The following is a 19976-nucleotide window of genomic DNA, read 5'->3' on the forward strand; positions in this document are numbered from 1 at the left end:
TCTCTGCGACACTATGGTAATCTCCCTACCATTGGACCAGATGGCCTGGGTTCAACTCCCAAGTGCACCAGAGGTGTGTCATGACATTCCTGAACATTTTGTTTTAGAATATCTGTAATGTTCAGAGGCGGCACAGCGGCTCAGTGGGTTAGCACTGCTGCCTCACAGCGCCAGGGACCCAGGTTCGATTCCACCCTCGGGCGACTGTCTGTGTGGAGTTTGCACATTCTCCTTGTGTCTGCCTGGGTTTCCTCTGGGTGCTCAGGTTTCTTCTCACAGTCCAAAGATGTGCAGGCTAGGTGGATTAGCCATGCTACATTGCCCATTATGTTCAGGGGTGTGTAGGTTAGGTGCGTTGGCCATGGTGGGGTTGCAGAGATGGGGTAGGGAGCTGGATCTGGGTGGGATGCTCTTCCGAAGTTTGGTGTGTTGTTGGGCCGAATGGCCTGTTTACACACTGTAGGGATTCTAATTCTAGTCTTTGACGTGGGGCAGAATGCCACATTATAAGGCCTGAAGAAATAGGAACAGATGTGGTCCATTCAGCCCGTGAAGCCTGTTCTGCAATTCATTAAGACCATGGCTGATGTGATAACCCTCACATTCACTTTCCTGCCTTTTGCCGTAACTCTTGATTCCCCTACTGATCATGAATATGTGCAAGGATTCTGTCCCCATGGCCATTCATAGCAAAGACTCACAACTTTGTAAGAGAAAAAAATTCCTCCTCATCTCAGTTTGCCCCTCCTCCCGGATCAAGCTCCGGGTTTCCCCCCCCCCAACTTCCGGACCCAGCTCCGGGATTCTCTCCCCCTCCTCCCGAACCCAGCTCCGGGTTTTCCCCCTCTCCCTGATCCAGCTCCGGGTTTTCCTCTCCTCCCGGACCCTGTCCGGTGTCTCCCCTACCCCGCTCCTCCGGGACCGTGCTCCGTGTTTTCCGCTCCTCCCGGACCCAGCTCTGTGTTTTTACTCCTCCCGGATCCAGCTCCGTGTTTTCCGCTCCTCCCGGACCCTGTCAGTTATTTGCTCCGGTTTCGAGGCGGTGAGTTTAAATTTGAATTCTCTCTCTCTTTCCGTTCCCGGGCGGTGGTGTTGAATCGGGAGAAGAAGCCGCGGTCAGTGTCTGAGGTAGGATTCCCTGACTCCCACCGTGGCTTTCACATCGCGGGGTGGAGCCCGCCTCAACCCCAACGTAGTGACCCACCCTCTGGGTTAGGAGGCCCGGGTTCTAATCCCACCTCTTCTAGAGTTGTTACAGAAGGTGCTCGGCTAGAAAATATCTTTAATCCTGCGGGACCTTCGTATCTCCGATTTGAATCATCGCACCGCTGGTGGCCAGGCCTAGGCTCCAAACATTGGAACGTTTCCCCTTAAACCTCACTCACCTCCTTCATTACAATCTCTCTACTCTGCTTTGATCAACCAGGTTTGGTTCACAGAGATAATGGGAACTGCAGATGCTGGAGAATCCAAGATAACAAAGTGCGAAGCTGGATGAACATAGCAGGCCAAGCAGCATTTCAGGAGCACTTTTGTGAGATAGGAGCACTCCTGAGATGCTGCTTGGCCTGCTGTGTTCATCCAGCTTCACACTTTGTTATCTTGGTGCACAGAGCCTGAGTGAGAGACCTTTACAGTGATGTCTGCTGATGTGGTTTGTGGCTGTAACCCTCCCATTTGTGCTTTTGTTTGTGCTGCAGGTCAACTGCCAGATGATGCAAAGAATTACCAGGTTAAAAAAAGAAATGCAGTTGTTGGCGAGCCAGCCTCCTCCTGGAGTCTCCTGTTGGCAAAATAATGACCAGATGGATGACTTACGAGCCCGTACGTTTCTTTTTGCACACTGGAGAGTCATGCTCAGCCTCCCCTTACCACAAGTATAATGTTAGCTAATCTTTAAAGCTGAAGCTCTGACTGTACAGTGGAATTTTGACATTTATTTCCTTAATTTACTTTGTTCCCGATTAGTAACTGCAGACAGAATATTGTGGAGGCAACAACGGTCTGTCCACCCAGCTGGACAGTGGGCAAAAGGCCTGTGTCATCCTTTCTAGGGAAATGATTTTTTTGTAGCGCTCAACAAACCAACAGCCACCTTCACTCACGGTCAAGAGCCGCTGATTGTTCAGAGACAGTAGGATCTGCAGATGCTGGAGAATCTGAGATAACAAGGCATAGAGCTGGATGAACACAGCAGGCCAAGCAGCATCAGAGGAGCAGGAATGCTGATGTTTCAGGCCTAGACCCTCTGATGAAGGGTCTAGGCCAAATACGTCAGCTTTCCTGCTCCTGAGATGCTGCTTGGCCTGCTGTGTTCATCCAGCTCTACACCTTGTTACGGGCTGACTGTTCAGATGGCTGTTACACCATACGTGACAGCACTACTGGGGGTGTTGCAGGTATTCGACCCACCTGAGGCCTCTGATCAAGATGGGATCCAAATTCCAGTAATTGATGGTGGCCAGGATATTTGGCTGATGGAGATGATTTTTAGTGTACCCCTTCTCTATCTGGGACCCCGGGGAGCTTCTGAGCGAACAGCTTGTTGTATTTTCTCACATGACAGATACCCAGCTTTGGATTGAATTTGGAACTTCTACTTCAGTTGCACTTGTTATTTCCATGTAGACCTGTATTCCAGGGCCCTTGTGGTGCAGTTGTAGTTGCCCTGCCTCTGGACCAGGAGACCTTGGTCCAAGTTCCCTACTCCAGGAGCATTTAAGAACAACTCTGCACGGGCTGATTATAAAATATATGGACTTGTATTCTAATCCATTTCTATTGATCCTCCTTTCTTAAAGTCCACAAAACAAAAGGTCACACCTAAAGTATTAACTTGGCTTTTCTTTTAATAGCTGCTAGTGTGGAGTATTTCTGCTGTTTGGTTAATTTCCATCATGCTGTTGTACCTGTGGGAAGTGTGAATAAATATTACATAATACATTCAATCTGTAAGAAATAAACAATGTATTGGGGACACTAATAAATAAGCTACATCAAATGAAGCTTTGCCTTGTTCCCCTCTTCCCAATCGTGTGCACACAGAAAAATTAGATATGATTTAAAACTTGTCAGATATTAAGAGTGATGCCTAAATGAGTTGAATTAGAAAAGTTGCCTTAACCAAGCAAAAGCAGTTTATGTCAAGAGTGCTCAAGTATTCACTTGAGCTTGCCAAACGATTACAGGTAAAAATTGAACCCAAATGCATGTTAACTAGTTTGATGATACTATGCGTTTCACAGGTCTATTTTATCATAGTCTGTTTATGAAAAGAAGTTGAAACAGAGATACTGTACAGTCCATTCTAACCCAATAAAGCAGTCTACTTGTTAGGCCTCAGGTTTTTTTTTAAGTTTGAAATATAGAAGCAGAATGAAGGGGTAGGTCCTGCTCCCACAGAACTAGGATTTTAGTTTAACTTACAATAGTAGCTGGGGTCTTGAAGCTGGATGTGGAAGCTCTTATTTCTCTCTGCTGCGAAAACTACATGAGAGACAATCTGTTTTGCTGAATTTGCCTTTGCCAAGGGTGTGTTTATGCATTGTTACTATTTTGGAACAGCTGCTGTTTAGTAGTTAAGTAATATGTTATTCTGTTAAGTTCTCCAATTGAGTTCAGTTATTCTAATTTCTTCTTTCTTTAGTTTGTATTTTAATTTGTTTTGCTTCATGCCTGCAAGTTTGACCAAATGAATTGCATCCGGAACATGCTGCCTTACATTTGCCTTTAAAAATAAGAAAATGTTGGGGTCTAGGCTGTCGTCTTAATATAGTTTGAGAGGCTTCGGTGTGGTCCATAACACTAGTATGACTTTATTAACTCCATTCACAGCAACTAATAATGCTAAATGTAGTTAGTGATTGAAGTAGCTGCTCTTTAATATCAATGAAAATATAAGCTGTCAAGGTGCAATTATTTACATCAATATATGCATACAGAATAGTCCTTCAAAATATTTGTAAAACTTGACTGTAAGCTAGTGTAAAGATGCTAAGTAATTGCATGTGACTGTACTAGAATGTCTGGTTGTCTTCTGGGTGTACACGAGTTGTACAGCAGTGGTTCAGGAAGGTGGCTCACCATCACACCATGGACCTTCAGGACAATTGGGAATGAACAACAAATGTAGATCTTCCCAGTATGACATTCAATGACAAAATAAATAAGAAAAATGCATTTTTAAAATTTTTGTGTAATATACATATTTGTGAATAATTATAACCTTTTTTGTATTTAAATTCCTTTTAAGGAAAACATGTATGGTGAAATTAGGTATTTGTATGATTATTTTGTTAGGTCCACAATTTAATGAACAAAAGAATGGGATTCCTTTCCTATTGTATCATGATTTCATTTTTTTAAAAAACCTTAATTGCAGTTTGCTAAGTATCTGTTGTCTGATCCTTATGACCACTGTTGTAGCATTCTAATATTTTATATTTTTTTTATTGTGGGTAATTACAAAGTGTTTTAAGTCTTCAGTGAACTCAAAGTTAGTTCCATAGATGCCCTTCTAGTTCTTGGAGATCCAATATATGTAAACCTTTTGGGTTGAAACTGATGGAAATCTAAACAGGAAAAGTAAATCTAAATTTTGGAATACAGCCAAATAAGATCTAGATATCACGTCAAAAATACAGCATGTTGATGTCGTTCAGCGTCAAGTCATTTTCCTTGTTGGAATTTGTGAAGCAGTAACCGTTTGTTATCCTTAATGTAGAACTTTGCCAGTTTTTATTGTTTAAAACATTTGTTCCCTTTTTTTTGAAGTTAAATTGGAAAACCAGTTTTCACTAACAATCTAATATCTAACTGTTCTGCTTTAGATCCAAATGTCATGATTGACATCCATGTTTTTGACTCATACGCTCATGACTAATCATAAATTATATTGACTCTCTCCACTTTCTTTTCTTCAGAGATTTTAGGAAGTGTTGATTCACCGTATGAAGGAGGAATATTTAACCTTGAAATTATTGTTCCTGAAAGGTACAATTTTTAATTTTTTGACTAGATTTTGATTTTCCTGCTATCATTCTCATTTACACTATATATTCTTGTACTCACTCTATTTTGATTAACTAATTACAGTGGCAGTTTAAGTGTAGCCTTCCATCTACCTATACTAAATACAAAAGTGGTTGTCGAAACACTAATGTTAACAATGTACTATACATGAATGTATTCATGCCACATGCTTTTTGGCTCACTGTTGTAATATATTAATAGGAAAATGTTAATTTGAGTTTTGATTAAATTCTGCGATGTAAAACAAGGAAAATCTCAGGCTTAAGTACTTCCTGTTCAAAATAGAGACTTTATGTCTTTACAAAGACTTATTGTTTGTCTCCTCTCAGCTAATCTGGTGATAACTTTTTAAAGGCCTGTTGAGATCTGTAGTAACTTCATATATTGGCATAGCAATATAAATTTTTGATTTTTTGTGGCACCTAATTCAAACCCGCTGATCTAGGGAAGGCATTGCATTCTCTGCAAAGTTTCCTTTCACTTTTAAAATAAAATTTATGATTTCACAATAATGGCATCGCACCTAAATGATGGTTGGTGATATACAGAATCATCCCACAATTATTTCAGGTTTTATTTAAAAATATATCATATGTAAAGATATTAGAGCAGCTACCTAATACTTTTCCACTCGTTTATTTTTTAAAGAAGTGTAGTCCCTAATGACTGCTGATAAATATCTTGAGTTATTTGGATTTGTGGCTTCAGTGTTAAATGCTGATTATCGCAGAATTAGCCATTCTTAGCTGAGTATTGAGCTTGTTATTTCCTGTTCTGACAGAACGAGGATAAGAAGAATTACCAGTTTTTCAATCTTAATTGTTTTCTGGTAATCTTTGCTGCCAAGTATACTTATGTTACTGTGGGGTGAGCAGAGAATTGGTAGCACTCATCATGATCAAGTATCTAACATTCTCTATTTGGCTTGTTGATCAACAATGAACTTGTGTAGATATGCTACTAAGTTTCACTTTCTAATATGTATGTAAATATGATCAGCCAAATTGTCTACTGTTTCTATTTTCTAAGTTTATATGTTTAAAAGTTGTGCATTGGAGTCCTATATGTAAATGTAATTCAAGAGAATTTGATTTAAAATGAATAAATTATAATATTATTCAGTCTAATTTATAAATAGATGATATTAAGATCTTTTCAACAATGTGCATCTTGCATACATGTGGTTTTTAAATTACCTTGATTTTAGGTATCCATTTGAACCTCCCAAAATTCGGTTTCTGACCCCAATCTATCATCCTAACATTGACACTGCGGGAAGGATCTGCCTGGACATCTTGAAGCTGCCTCCAAAGGTAATCGGAATTGTTTATCAGGATTTAATGCAATTGATAGTTTGCTTGAAAGTGACCCTTTCAGCAGTTGCACAATTTGAATTGCTCCACAATTCTGAAATGCGTTTTTGACTTAAATAACACAGAAAAAGGCAATCTACAAGTTGATGTGGCACCTTTTAGGATTGTCATGTTTTCTCCATAACTTCGATATGTAGTATAATTTACTTGGTAGGTATCAGCCATAATTTTAGCGATTTATGATGGTCTCAATGAATGAAAACATTTAATCTTGGAGGCAGAATTTCCAATGAGAATATACGTTGAGTAAAGCTACTCCCTAATATCTAAAGCAAAGTTGCTGGAAAAGCTCAGCAGGTCTGGCAGCATCTGTGGAGGAGAAAACAGAGTTAACGTTTCGGGTCCAGTGACCCTTCCTCAGAACTCACCGCACCTGAAACATTAACTCTTTAACTAAATGTTTTCTCCTCCACAGATGCTACCAGACCTGCTGAGCTTTTCCAGCAACTTTGCTTTTGTTCCTGATTTACAGCATCCACAGTTCTTTTGGTATTTACTCCCTAAGATCTGCTCTTTAGAAAACGCCGACATGTTCACCCCTCGACTCCACAGCAAACCTGATGTTCATCAATACTGAAGGCCAATTCTTGCTTCCTCAGTGTATCCTCACTTACAGACCTAGCCCATTAGCAATATTTCAGCAATAAACTGTAGTTGATTCTGTGGATTGTTATCGCATACTTTCTCTCCTTGATCATTGATTTGGAATCCATCCTATACTCCTGGCACGTCTGATAGCCCAGTTTTTAATCCTAAGTAAACAGCTCTTGTGAAAATACACAAATTCATTGACCTTATTTGCAGGACACAATGATGACTGTGTTAAAACAAAAAATTACAATGGAAAAGAAATGTTTTTAAAAAGCCATATCTGAGGTAGGTAGAGTAAGAGCTTTGTAGCTGCCCATTTTATGTTGTACTTGGCTGTTTAATACTACCATGTTCTAAGAGCAAAACTACTAAGATTTTCTGAATTTCAACTTCGCAATCTTGAGAACACTCAGCAGCAGTTCCCAATGTGAATTTCAACTCATGATGGTGTTTAAAAGTACCATTTAGGGCCACAGGCTTTTCCAAAGCAGCAATGACAGCTGTTGTGCGGAGAGTAGCAGGTCTTGAGACTTTGGCAGGACAGCCTCGACTCACTTGAATATTTCCAGTAAAACATAAGGATTGCACAATGTGCCAAAAGCATGTTTAATCATTTGAAATATTTTTAAAATAAGAGCTGAAACTTCTAAGGATGTTGAAGGAAAGAGACAAACGTAGATGCTACAAGCGTGTTTACTCCCTTGATGCAAGTAATTTTTCTTAAAGTAGTGTTCTGTTTCATTTTTATTTGTTTAATACTGTAACATCCGGGGAGAGTTCAAGGGAAAACCTTGCCATTGGCACCACCTTGTGGCAGCTGTGAAAATGTTGATCTGCTTTTGCAGTCATCCATTAATTGAGGTTGACTTGCTCGCCGAGCCGGCTTGTTTTCGTTTAGGCTTTTCATTACCATGCTAGGTAACATCAGTGAGGCCTCCGATGAAACAATGTTGTTCTACTCCACTTGGAATTTATACTGTCCAGTCTGTTTATGGTGGGTTGTGTCATTTCTGGTTTTGTTCTGTATGCGTTTGTATATGGGGGCCAGTTCTACACGTTTGTTGATTTGCATTATGGTTGGAGAACCATGCCTCTCGGAATTCCCATGCATGCCTGTAGTTGGCTTGGGCTACTACGGTTACATTTCCTAAGTTGAACTGATGCCCTTTGTTTGAGTGTACTGATATTAGGGAAAGTTCATCGTGTCATTTTGCTGACAGCTAATTTTTGCAAAAACCTTAATCATCCATTAGTTTTGACTGAGTTTTGCTTACAAGTAATGAGCTTTGTATCTGTTGTCAGGACCACTCTGAGTAAAACCTGAGCAATTTTATGACAAAAGTCAATTTATAGCTGTCACTGTTTGTGTTAAGCTTTCAGTGGACAAGGTTGATATTGAGTAAATTGTAAGAACATGCATTGTATTTGGAAATATAAACTGAAAAATGGAAGTTTGTGTTTTTTTTTTAATACAAGGACCCAACAAAGGTTGAATATGTGTTAATGGTAGCCACTTAATGGTTAAATAACAGCCTGTAACGTTCAGAGAAATTAGAGGTAATGTTTTCATGAGACCTGCTGGCTTTGAGTATTAAACAAAAAATCTGCCCAGCAACAGCTTCTGGATTAGTTGTAAATTGCAATTTGTCGCAAATCTGAGGTTCACTTTACTAAACCTCCACAAGGCTGCAAAAAGCCAAATTTTTGTCTCCATCTCACACACTCACTGATGTTTGCCCCCTGGATAAGTGAAAACCAAAGCTAAAAGAATTTGAAAAGAAGAATTTCAAATTCCAGCAAAGCCTTTGGTCCAACTGATGGCTGCTGAATCAAGGATCACAAGAAAACATTGTGTTAAACTTTACCATTTATTGAGATCATGGCTGATCTAATAATCCTCACTGAAGTTTCTTGTTTTTTTTCCTCCTAGCCCTCTTTGCCTTTACTGTTTGAAAATCTGTGTCTCGGCCTTGAATATATTTTTCACTCTATGACTAAATAGAGAAAGCATTTTGATCATTGGTATCTTTGGCACTAAAATTTGAAATTCAATGTGTATAAGATGTAACAATTCAACTTGCCTTGCCTTAATTCCAAATATTGTGGTGACAAGTTTTATATCATTAGATTGGGAAGACAAATTGAACATTTAAATTGACTTTCTTTAAATGTGCATTTCTCCTGTTTTTATTTAGAAAAATATTACTTACTTCATCAATTTGTAATGTACAAAAGATTAGCTATAGCTATAATTTAAAGAGTTCTGTTATACACTGAACACCAATACAGTTCTTAGGATCTGTTTAACTCTGTCACCTTCTCAGTTCTGATAGTATATTACTTTGCTTCTGTGGGTGTTTTTGACCTCGTGGAGCTGATGATTCTAACAATAACATGTCTAAATTGTTTGCTTTGAAAATTTATTGACTGGCAAGGATCAAAAATGTAATTGATGCTAAATAGTATATTTCAAATATGCCGTTGGGTTTTGCATGCTAATACAAAATACTCATTTTGAATTGTCTCATGCTTACTACTAAAGTGAACTTTGTGCTAAGATGTAACTTTGTTATCTAGGGTGCCTGGAAGCCATCCCTTAATCTTGCTACTGTGTTAACTTCCATTCACTTATTGATGTCAGAACCTAATCCAGATGATCCTCTCATGGCTGATATTGTGAGTTAATTTCTTTTAAAAGATACTGTTTAGGTATGTAATAAATGTTGAGTCAACTCCTTGAAAAGTGAAAGCACTGTGATAGTGAGTAGAAAATGTGTAATGCATAAGTGAAGAGGACTGCAGGCTGACAAATGTTGGGAGCCTGTGGCAGAAAAATAGTAAAATGACAGATTAATAACTTTGAATAAAAGTATAATTCAGTTCTCAAACAGGTGTTGATACTCAAGTGAATGGAATGCTAAAGTAACAGAAGTAATTGCTGCTGCAGCAGCAGTAAGAATGATGTTAAGCCAATGTGGAAAAGACAGTGTCAGAGTATAGGGGTAGGAGAACCCCCATGACCTTCAGAATTAATTGAACCTTCATTGTGCCAACTCTTGTGAAAGTATAAGTGCAAGTTTAAATTGTACCCTTCTTTGTCCAGGTGAGTTGTTCAGATAGTATTAACAGTTACTATATACAACTTAATGCAGCAGTTTTCATTGGCAGTTAAAGTTCTTTAAAAATAAAGAGAAAAAGGGCGAGATGTTGTTTACACAAAGCAAAACAACAGCAGTATTTATTGTGCAGCAATTTCTGACAATTCAGAACTTATGGTATTTCTTTTAATCCATTGAATTTGCTAGCTTACTTATGCATTATTAATAGCAAACTTTATTAACCCTCTTTTTCCATTTGAGATATAGATTACTCTTTATTAGCAAGAATCTGCTGGGCTTTTATTGGGAATAGTTGTTTGTGGAATTGGTGAGAGGTAGTTACTTAAACTGAAAAGAAATACAGTTTGCACGTGGCTTGGTGGTACATATTAACTGAAAGAATTAGTCTAACTGCATAGATCTTGGCTTTCTAGTGAAAGTGCAGCTCTATGATTTGGTCGGACGATACGACTTCACGTTTTACCTTTTTATTTAGTATTGTGGATGGGAGCAAAATTCTGTAACGAAAAAAAATGATGGATTAAGTGAGATTCTAAACTGTCTCAAAGCAGGTAAGGGTGGGGTCATCCATTTTGCACAAAAAAAATGGCCTTAAGGCATTTTTAAATGGTGTAGAGCTAAGAATGAAAGAAGTCCAATTTGGAAATTATCACACAATGGTGAACTTTATCCCTGTAGGCTTGAAAAGAAAAAGAAAGTTTTTTTTAAACAGCTTTTCAAAGCCCTGGTCAACCACATGGTGTATCGAGCACAGTTCTGAGCATCTTAAAATGAAGTCACAAAACATATTTACGGAGCTCTGAGGGATAAGTTGAGCAGTAGTTGCATTAACTAAGCTTGTTTTTCCTGGAATATAGAAAGATAAGTAATTTGATTGAGGTTTTACATTTTGTGAAAGACATTGATAGTAAAGCGGGGGGAGAAAACGTTGTAACTTGGGAGTCTTAGTTTTAAGGACATAACCTTAACTTGGAGCAAGATCATTAAGGAGAGAAATCTGAAAGTACTTCTTAATGGAATAAGCAGTAGAAGCGTCAAACCATCTCTCACAGAAAGGAATTGATACTTCATTAATTTAACATTTGAGATTGCAAAAGATGAAGGTCGTGGAGGCAAACTTAGGTTACAGATCATTCATGATTTCATTAAACGGTAGAGGACTGTGTGGCATCTGTTCCGAAAATAAACACGTGCAGTTTATTTTAACGCAATTATCATTGATCAACGGTTATATAATAAAATTGCTTTCTTTCATGTTTCTTTCATATCATTTTAAAATGTAAAAATTAGTTTCAGCTCACAAAAATAGCTGCTCTTTGCCAAATAATTATACTTCAATAAAATCCTGGTGGAACAATTCTTGCCAGATGGTAGCATCAGAATTGTGTAATAAATTTTGAGATCACAACTGCACATATTGATAAATGCTAAATAATTTCTCTATTACATTTATTTTGTTCACAATTGATAATCTACTCGAGTGCTCCCAATGAAAATATTTGTTATGATGCCAATCTTTTTGTTTGAAAATAGTTAGTCTAAACAACAATTATATTAATTAAATATTATAAATTGGTTGCATGTCTGTAGTTCTTCATTCAAGTTACTAGCTTTTGGAAAAGCGGTATACTGATTCCAGGCCTTTAGAGCCGTCTTTTTTTTTAAGCTCACAGAGGTCCTCTAGTGTTCCAAATTGCTATTACATAGTTTTGTACAAAATAATTACTTCGTAGGACAAATGAGGTGTGACACAAAATAGCACTCTTGCACCGATTGATTGTGAAACAGCTAACTCGATTTACTTTTAATACACAAAACACAGATTTGAATTTTTTAAAAATAGTTTCAGAAAATTGAAGTTAAGCATAATAAATGTAAGTTGTCAAAAGAATGCAAGATTCTGTGAAATTCCGACAAGTTCATTGGGCAATGCTAAACATGTACAAGTGCTGCATATGTTGCTTAACTTAAATTCAGCCTACAAAAAGTGAATTATTGAATAAGTTGAAATATGAATTGTTGATAAGTGGGTGGTAAATCTTTAGCCTTATCAATACATTACTGATTTTAATTAACACTAGATTTCATGGTGACTTTTTTTTGGCCCTTGGACCATGCTTAAATGGAATTAATCATCTCCACGAGTGTTTTATCATTAGAAATAATAAAGTTGATAACCTAAAATATCTTAAGCCTTTTCTCTTTTAGATTTTTGCAACTTTAGTTGTTACAAGACATTACATCTATTTTACTGATATGTACTTAATTCTTGATTGTTGGTATTTATGTGAGCATTTCTATTGTTTTATTTAAGTATGTATAAATTTGTTTTTATATTGTAGTTGGAACTTTTTTCTGATAATTATAAGAATAAATTGTACGGAGCAATTTATTTTAATTGTAAGCAGTTACATTCTTTTCTATATCCTTCCAATGTTTTCAAGTTTTGGTGGAGACAGCCAACAAGCTGGTACTTGCCAATAGGCAAAGATCCCTCTTTGAATTGAGTGTATTTTCTATTCGTCTTTCAGTTGTACTACTAGCTAGTAAAATGCATTCTAAAGATAGAATCAACTGCTTAATATAGTTTTTCCTTTTTTGTTTCAGTCATCTGAATTCAAATACAACAGACAGTCTTTTTTGGAAAATGCAAAACAATGGACATTAAAGTATGCGACACCAGCAAAAAAAGATGAGGTATGTTTAAACTTTCTCAACTTGTGGGGCTATGGGTGAAATGTGTAAATTTGTATTCATGGGTCATGCCAAAACTGCTTTGTAAGTAACTGCAAAATGCACAAGGGCATAATTCCAAAATGGCTGCTTTTTTTTTCCTTTTGCGTCCACGACTGGTGGATGGCAACTTAGTTTGCAGGGAATTCAATTATACAGCTATGGTTTAAAGGTTTATACCTGTGAACTTATGAAATAAAAACCATAAAACACCAATGAAAAGCTCACCATCTTGGTTAATAAAAATTGTTTCAAAACAGTAAAAATTATTGATCCAACATTTTTTCCTATACTCAAAAATTAAAAACATATACTACTTAGTAGTTCAGAGATAATGGGAACTGCAGATGCTGGAGATTCCAAGATAATAAAATGTGAGGCTGGATGAACACAGCAGGCCAAGCAGCATCTCAGGAGCACAAAAGCTGACGTTTCGGGCCTAGACCCTTCATCAGAGAGGGGGATGGGGGGAGGGAACTGGAATAAATAGGGAGAGAGGGGGAGGCGGACCGAAGATGGAGAGCAAAGAAGATAGGTGGAGAGGGTGTAGGTGGGGAGGTAGGGAGGGGATAGGTCAGTCCAGGGAAGACGGACAGGTCAAGGAGGTGGGATGAGGTTAGTAGGTAGCTGGGGGTGCGGCTGGGGGTGGGAGGAAGGGATGGGTGAGAGGAAGAACCGGTTAGGGAGGCAGAGACAGGTTGGACTGGTTTTGGGATGCAGTGGGTGGGGGGGAAGAGCTGGGCTGGTTGTGTGGTGCAGTGGGGGGAGGGGATGAACTGGGCTGGTTTAGGGATGCAGTGGGGGAAGGGGAGATTTTGAAACTGGTGAAGTCCACATTGATACCATATGGCTGCAGGGTTCCCAGGCGGAATATGAGTTGCTGTTCCTGCAACCTTCGGGTGGCATCATTGTGGCAGTGCAGGAGGCCCATGATGGACATGTCATCAAGAGAATGGGAGGGGGAGTGGAAATGGTTTGCGACTGGGAGGTGCAGTTGTTTGTTGCGAACTGAGCGGAGGTGTTCTGCAAAGCGGTCCCCAAGCCTCCGCTTGGTTTCCCCAATGTAGAGAAAGCCGCACCGGGTACAGTGGATGCAGTATACCACATTGGCAGATGTGCAGGTGAACCTCTGCTTAATGTGGAAAGAGGTTCACCTGCACATCTGCCAATGTGGTATACTGCATCCACTGTACCCGGTGCGGCTTTCTCTACATTGGGGAAACCAAGCGGAGGCTTGGGGACCGCTTTGCAGAACACCTCCGCTCAGTTCGCAACAAACAACTGCACCTCCCAGTCGCAAACCATTTCCACTCCCCCTCCCATTCTCTTGATGACATGTCCATCATGGGCCTCCTGCACTGCCACAATGATGCCACCCGAAGGTTGCAGGAACAGCAACTCATATTCCGCCTGGGAACCCTGCAGCCATATGGTATCAATGTGGACTTCACCAGTTTCAAAATCTCCCCTTCCCCCACTGCATCCCTAAACCAGCCCAGTTCATCCCCTCCCCCCACTGCACCACACAACCAGCCCAGCTCTTCCCCCCCACCCACTGCATCCCAAAACCAGTCCAACCTGTCTCTGCCTCCCTAACCGGTTCTTCCTCTCACCCATCCCTTCCTCCCACCCCCAGCCGCACCCCCAGCTACCTACTAACCTCATCCCACCTCCTTGACCTGTCCGTCTTCCCTGGACTGACCTATCCCCTCCCTACCTCCCCACCTACACCCTCTCCACCTATCTTCTTTGCTCTCCATCTTCGGTCCGCCTCCCCCTCTCTCCCTATTTATTCCAGTTCCCTCCCCCCATCCCCCTCTCTGATGAAGGGTCTAGGCCCGAAACGTCAGCTTTTGTGCTCCTGAGATGCTGCTTGGCCTGCTGTGTTCATCCAGCCTCACATTTTATTATCTACTTAGTAGTTCAATCAGTTTAATAGAAAATCTGGTTCTGGTCCAGCTAGGGCAAGAAAGGTGCAAGGTTGCTGCCTTGTTTGTATCCGAGTTAACCAGTGTCAGTTAGAGATAGGTTACATGTTACATGGCTGATATCAGTTTTGGTTCAGTTTGGTGAAAGGAATGAGCCAGACTTCCCGTTCCTAACTTCTATTTGTTAATTTTTGCAGCGGTGTGTTGATATCAAGATGTTGGACAAGACTGTGGCATACTCTGGCTTAGCTTTAACACCTTCTGTTTGAATAGTTTAGCAATTCACTATCAACTTTAAATCATAAATGGTTATGTGGAGAGAAAATTAATAACAATAAATGCTGATTCATGGAGAACTATCGTCATCATCAGAATGCAAGAGAAAGGAGTAAAATAAGTATTTTTTTGTAACAAAGGTCTTGCGTCTCTCCTTTTCAAACCCGGAAAGCTTTAAGCTTATGTTGTTGTCCTTTAGTTAAAACACCTTCTGCTTATGTAATAAATTTTGTGACCGCATGCTGTCAATCTAACAATGGCATTGTGTGTGATGTTTTCCAAGACCTATGCAGTCAGATAATTCTTTCAGTCAACATGTATCTCCAAGCCACATGCGAACTATTTCTCTTCAGTTTAAGTAACTACCTCTCACCAATTCCACAAACAACAACTATTTCCGATTAAAGGCACAGCAGATACTTGCTAATAAATAGTAGTATAAATCTCAATTAGAAAAAGAGGGTTAATAAAGTTTGCTATCAATAATGCATTAATGAGCTAGCAAGTTCAATGGATTAAAGGAAATTCCATAGTTCTGAATTGTTGGTTGCTGCTGTCATTTTGCTTTTGTAAACAACATCTCCCCATTTGTCTGTTTTTTTAAGAACTTTAACTACCGATGGAAACTGCTGCATTAAATTGTGTATAGCAACTGTTAATGCTATCTGAACATCCTGCTTGGCCAAAGAAGGGTACAATTTGAACTTGCACTTATACTTTGAGTAAAGTTGGCACAATGAAGGTTCAATTGAATTAGTTCCTAAGGTCATGGGGATTCTTCTATGATGAGAGGCTATACAAATGCTCACTCTTCATAGTGATTGGAAGAATGAGAGGCAATCTTTTTGAAACGTTCAAGATTTCTGAGGGACCTTAATGGAGTGAATGCTGAAGGATTGTTTCTGCTGGTCAAGGAGTCTAAAACATAGGAACATAATCTTCGGATATGATGCTGATGGTTTAGGACTGAACTAAGAAATTGTTTCACTCAAGTCATTGTGAATCTTCATAGTTCCATGTATCAGAGTTGCACATGTTCCTTCATTTAATGCATTTCAAGCTGGGTTAAACAGATTTTTGGTGTCTTGGGGATTAAAGGATATGTAAAGTAGGCAGCACAATGGAGTTGAAGCCCAGAACAGGTGTGCTCATAGGTCATGGTAGGGCATATGGTTCACTCCTCCTCCAATTCCTTGAGTGCTATTCTGTCTCCTGTATATGATAAAGTATGAGATTTTTAGAAACTATCTTTCTGTCCCAGACTTAACAAATTCAAGATCTTATTTTGTTGTTCTACTCAAGCAAGATAAAATTGCATGTGCATGCCAGACTACTCGACTTCTGTGAATTGAGCATTACCGCCAAAGTATAACTTGCACACTATGTGGCGTGTGTGTGTATATGCAGTGGGGGTTTGGAGTTTTGCAAACAATGTGACATTTATTTGGCAATATCACAATTCTACTTTTCACTAAGTAGCGTTGCTCAATGACTTAAGTTTACACACAACAGAAGTGGGATGAGTAAGCCTGGGCCTAAATGGATGACTTGAAACCTTTTTATTCCTTATTTTAGATATCTAGCTGCCTGAAGGAGAATCAGAGCCATGTTGAAGACCAGAATCAGAGCCAGGTTGTGAATAAGAATACACCAGTATCGAGAAAGAGATCTGCCTGTGATTCTGAAAATGCTAAGAAATTTTGTTTATAAATAATGTGGTACTTGTATTTGTGTTTTGATGTTATCTTTTAAAGTTTTTGTAACTAACCTGTAAATTTGTTGCTTATGTGTTTTCATAAATGTAGTTTTTGGAAATGACAATAAATTACCAATTGGTGGTGACCAAGAAATATGATGAGTAAATGATTTATTTTTCTCTGCAGGTGCTGCTCAATATTTCCAGTATTGTTTTTATTTTAGGTTTGCAGCACCTGTGGTATTCTGACTTTTTACTAAATTGAATAAGTCTTTGAGGTGCTTGGACTGAATTATCTTGATCACTGCTATAAATTTATGATTGTGTGTGCAGATGTCTGCTCCTGACCTATTTTAATAAGAGGGCAGGGAAGGATTGGAGTTTACCACTTACGCAGGGCATGAAGACAGCCAGAGAGGTAGGGATTCCAATACTAGTTGTTCTCTGGCAATAGGGTAATATTACCAAAGTAACAAAGCCAGTTGAGTGACGATGATTCCTTTCACCACCTCACTAACAAATATTTGACCTGAAGTGGAATGGGGCCAGAAACTCAGCATGGAATTTCATGCTGAGTTTGTCTTTTATGTCCAGATGGAACCTAAACATTCAATCCTAAGCATACCTCTTTAAATTATGCTATGACATTCTTAAGCAGTATAAAAACTCGTAAGGGCACTTTCCATTCTTAAACTATCAAGAGGATTGAGAAGAATACCATATGTGATTTGGTGTTGATAGGAAAGTAGGCAGGTACCCCAAGACCAAAAACAATGTGCAACATAATGAGGACAGAAATGTCTGCAGTTGTGAGGCCTATACAGAGATTGGAACCAGCTCAACGTGTCATGAGATGCCCTAGAACCAGGACACAGAACAGAATGCAACTGATATAAAATCTCAGTTGGGGGTGACTGGCAGCTATCCTAAGACTCACTGAGGCAACGGGCACCAGTGTACAGTGATATTAGGAAATACTGACTTCTTTTTTCTAGTAAAACTTCAAAATTGCCAAGCTTCAAGAGAAGACTTAGTAAAGAGTGACAGTATTTAGGAGAAAAACAGTTAATTGCATTAATAGGTAGTATTGGTTGATGCCTTGATGATAGCATTTTCTTTCTTTTGTGTTTTAGTAGTAGTTCTCTTTGGTTGATAACTTCAACTGAAGCCATTAGAATTTTGACATCCTTTGCTGTGTAATGTAGATTGGATCAAAAAACCAAATTTTGTAGCAGCCGGTTCCACACAATCCCATATGAATTAATTTCAGTCATCCAGCAGAACAAAGCATTCATTAAATCAGTGAAAGCTTCATTAAATAATTTTACAAATAAAACAAATCTGGCAAAAACTTAAAACCATATGTGGCGTAATAGAACGCATGTCAAGTTAACAGTGTACTAAGCAAAACAAACTACTTCATATGTTGTCTTTAGTCTGCTGATCCTTCTGTTGTGCCAGTGAATAACCTGACGTTAGTCTACTTGTTTAGCTACCAATTCCAAAACGGAACCAAACTGGTAAGAGGGAAAACTGAATTGAAATGTTTTTGGGAAGTATTTGTGGGAGAGGAGGGGGGGGAAAAAAAAGAGAATTTGGTAACTCTTTGAAAAATGATTTGAGAATCAACTCTCAAACATGACTAAATTAGAAATATTAAACTCACATGCCAGGTCATTCATAGCAGCTTGAACCACAGACATCTTATGAAATTGATCACTGCAGTAAAACAGGAAATAACATTAGCTTTTGCAAATTAAGTTGTTGCTGGCTTGAACATCCAGCAATTAAACTTCTTGTTTGACCATGGGTGGTGGGGGGGGGGGGGGGGGGGTGAAGAAATACTGAAAAGCAAGTTTCAAAACATTGCTTCAACAATCTGCAAAGTGTTGTTTTTCAAAAGTGTGGGAACAGATCTGTAAAATCTGATTTGCCTGATAATTGTGTCATGTGATGCGCTCCAGGAGAAATAACCTTCTATTAGGCTATGTGACAAATCTGCATCATACAACCTGTCAGAACTATGCCAATAATTGTGAAGAAAGGTGAATAAAAGTGAGAACTTTAATTTTCGAGGTCATGCCCTTATTAAAAGCCTGAAGATTCAATTGTAGCGCACTATCTAACCATAATCTAATTTGAGCAGCCGAGGTGGGGGGCGGGGGGGTTGTGGGTCAGTCCTTCAGCCCATAATTGCTCATGAAATAGATATGTTCAGTGGTATCCTCTGGAACTGACCCAACTTAAGTTGGATTATTATTTAGTTGTAGTGTGACAGCTAACTCACGTACTGTATTTTATTGTGACTTTTAGCAGTTTATTACCTCAAGGAGATTCATAAGAATCTTACCAAGCAAAATCAGCTACTGAACCAAAAGAGATATTAGATGATGAAAACCTTGATCAAAGATTAGGTTTTACAAAGTGTCTCAAAGGATGAGAGATGGGTAGAGTTTTAGGGAAGATACTTCAGAGGTTAAGACCTAGGCAGCTGAAGGCACAGTCCCAATACTGAAATAATCAAAATAAGGGATATGTGAGAGGCCAGATGTGAAGGAGCACCGAGATCTTGGAAGGTTGCAGGACTAAAGAGGTATGAGATACAAAGATTGCAAAGTATCGAAAACTGATGAGAATTTTGAAATAGCATTGTTGACTTGGACTGGAGGCCGATGTAGATTCATACAGTGCTGAAAAGGCTCATTGAGTCTGCGTTGAAATAACTACCACTAGAAGTATACTAATCCAGATTTCCTACACATGTCCCATGTCCCTGAATGTTGTGATATCTCAAGTGCTAATCCATATTTCTTTTTAAACATTCCCAGCCTTCACACCTCTTACCAGGCAGTGCATTCCAGATTCCCACCAGTCGCTAAGTGAAAAGGTTATTTCTGAAACCCCTGCTGAATTTCTTGCATCTTACCCTAAAATTATGAAAATTATGCACTGTCATGATTGACCCCTCAACCAAGGTGTACAGCTGCTCTCTATCCTCCCTGTCCATACCCCTCATAATCTTCTACACCTCAATAGTGTTCCCCCTCTGTCTTCTGTCTCGTCTCTCCTTCTAACTCAATTTCTCCATCGAAAGCAACATTCTAGTGAACCTCCTCTGTACCCCATCTATTTCTATCAGATCCTGTAGTGACGTGATCAGAACTGCAGACAGTACTCCAGCTATGGTCTACCAACACTGTACAATTCTAACATTAGCTCCTTGCTTTTA

At 39.1% G+C, this 19976-nt stretch overlaps 1 protein-coding gene across 2 annotated transcripts; it reads left to right on the top strand.

Moving 5' to 3' along the window:
* Positions 1–892: 892 nt before the first annotated feature.
* On the top strand, positions 893–16888 carry ube2t (ubiquitin-conjugating enzyme E2T (putative)). 2 transcript variants are annotated; one of them, XM_048553391.2, is made up of 7 exons: positions 893–1042; positions 1701–1824; positions 4923–4992; positions 6239–6344; positions 9573–9671; positions 12722–12811; positions 16627–16888. In XM_048553391.2, the coding sequence occupies exons 2-7, from the start codon at positions 1713–1715 to the stop codon at positions 16759–16761; spliced, it is 612 nt and encodes a 203-aa protein (XP_048409348.1). In that variant the 5' UTR covers positions 893–1042; positions 1701–1712; the 3' UTR covers positions 16762–16888. The 2 variants fall into 2 exon arrangements, with proteins under 2 accessions (XP_048409348.1, XP_048409347.1); XM_048553390.2 differs by lacking the exon at positions 893–1042 and adding an exon at positions 1043–1128 and having other exon boundaries at positions 16627–16887.
* The last annotated feature ends 3088 nt before the right edge of the window (positions 16889–19976 follow it).

This window comes from Stegostoma tigrinum, chromosome 21 (genome assembly GCF_030684315.1).
Source record: "Stegostoma tigrinum isolate sSteTig4 chromosome 21, sSteTig4.hap1, whole genome shotgun sequence".
NCBI lineage: Eukaryota > Metazoa > Chordata > Chondrichthyes > Orectolobiformes > Stegostomatidae > Stegostoma > Stegostoma tigrinum.

Coding starts and splice junctions, on each gene's coding strand:
- ube2t (XM_048553391.2), top strand. CDS start 1,713: ATGATGCAAAGAATTACCAGGTTAAAAAAAGAAATGCAGTTGTTGGCG. Junction 4,993..6,238: donor GAAATTATTGTTCCTGAAAG/GTACAATTTTTA, acceptor CCTTGATTTTAG/GTATCCATTTGAACCTCCCA. Junction 9,672..12,721: donor ATCCTCTCATGGCTGATATT/GTGAGTTAATTT, acceptor TTTTTGTTTCAG/TCATCTGAATTCAAATACAA.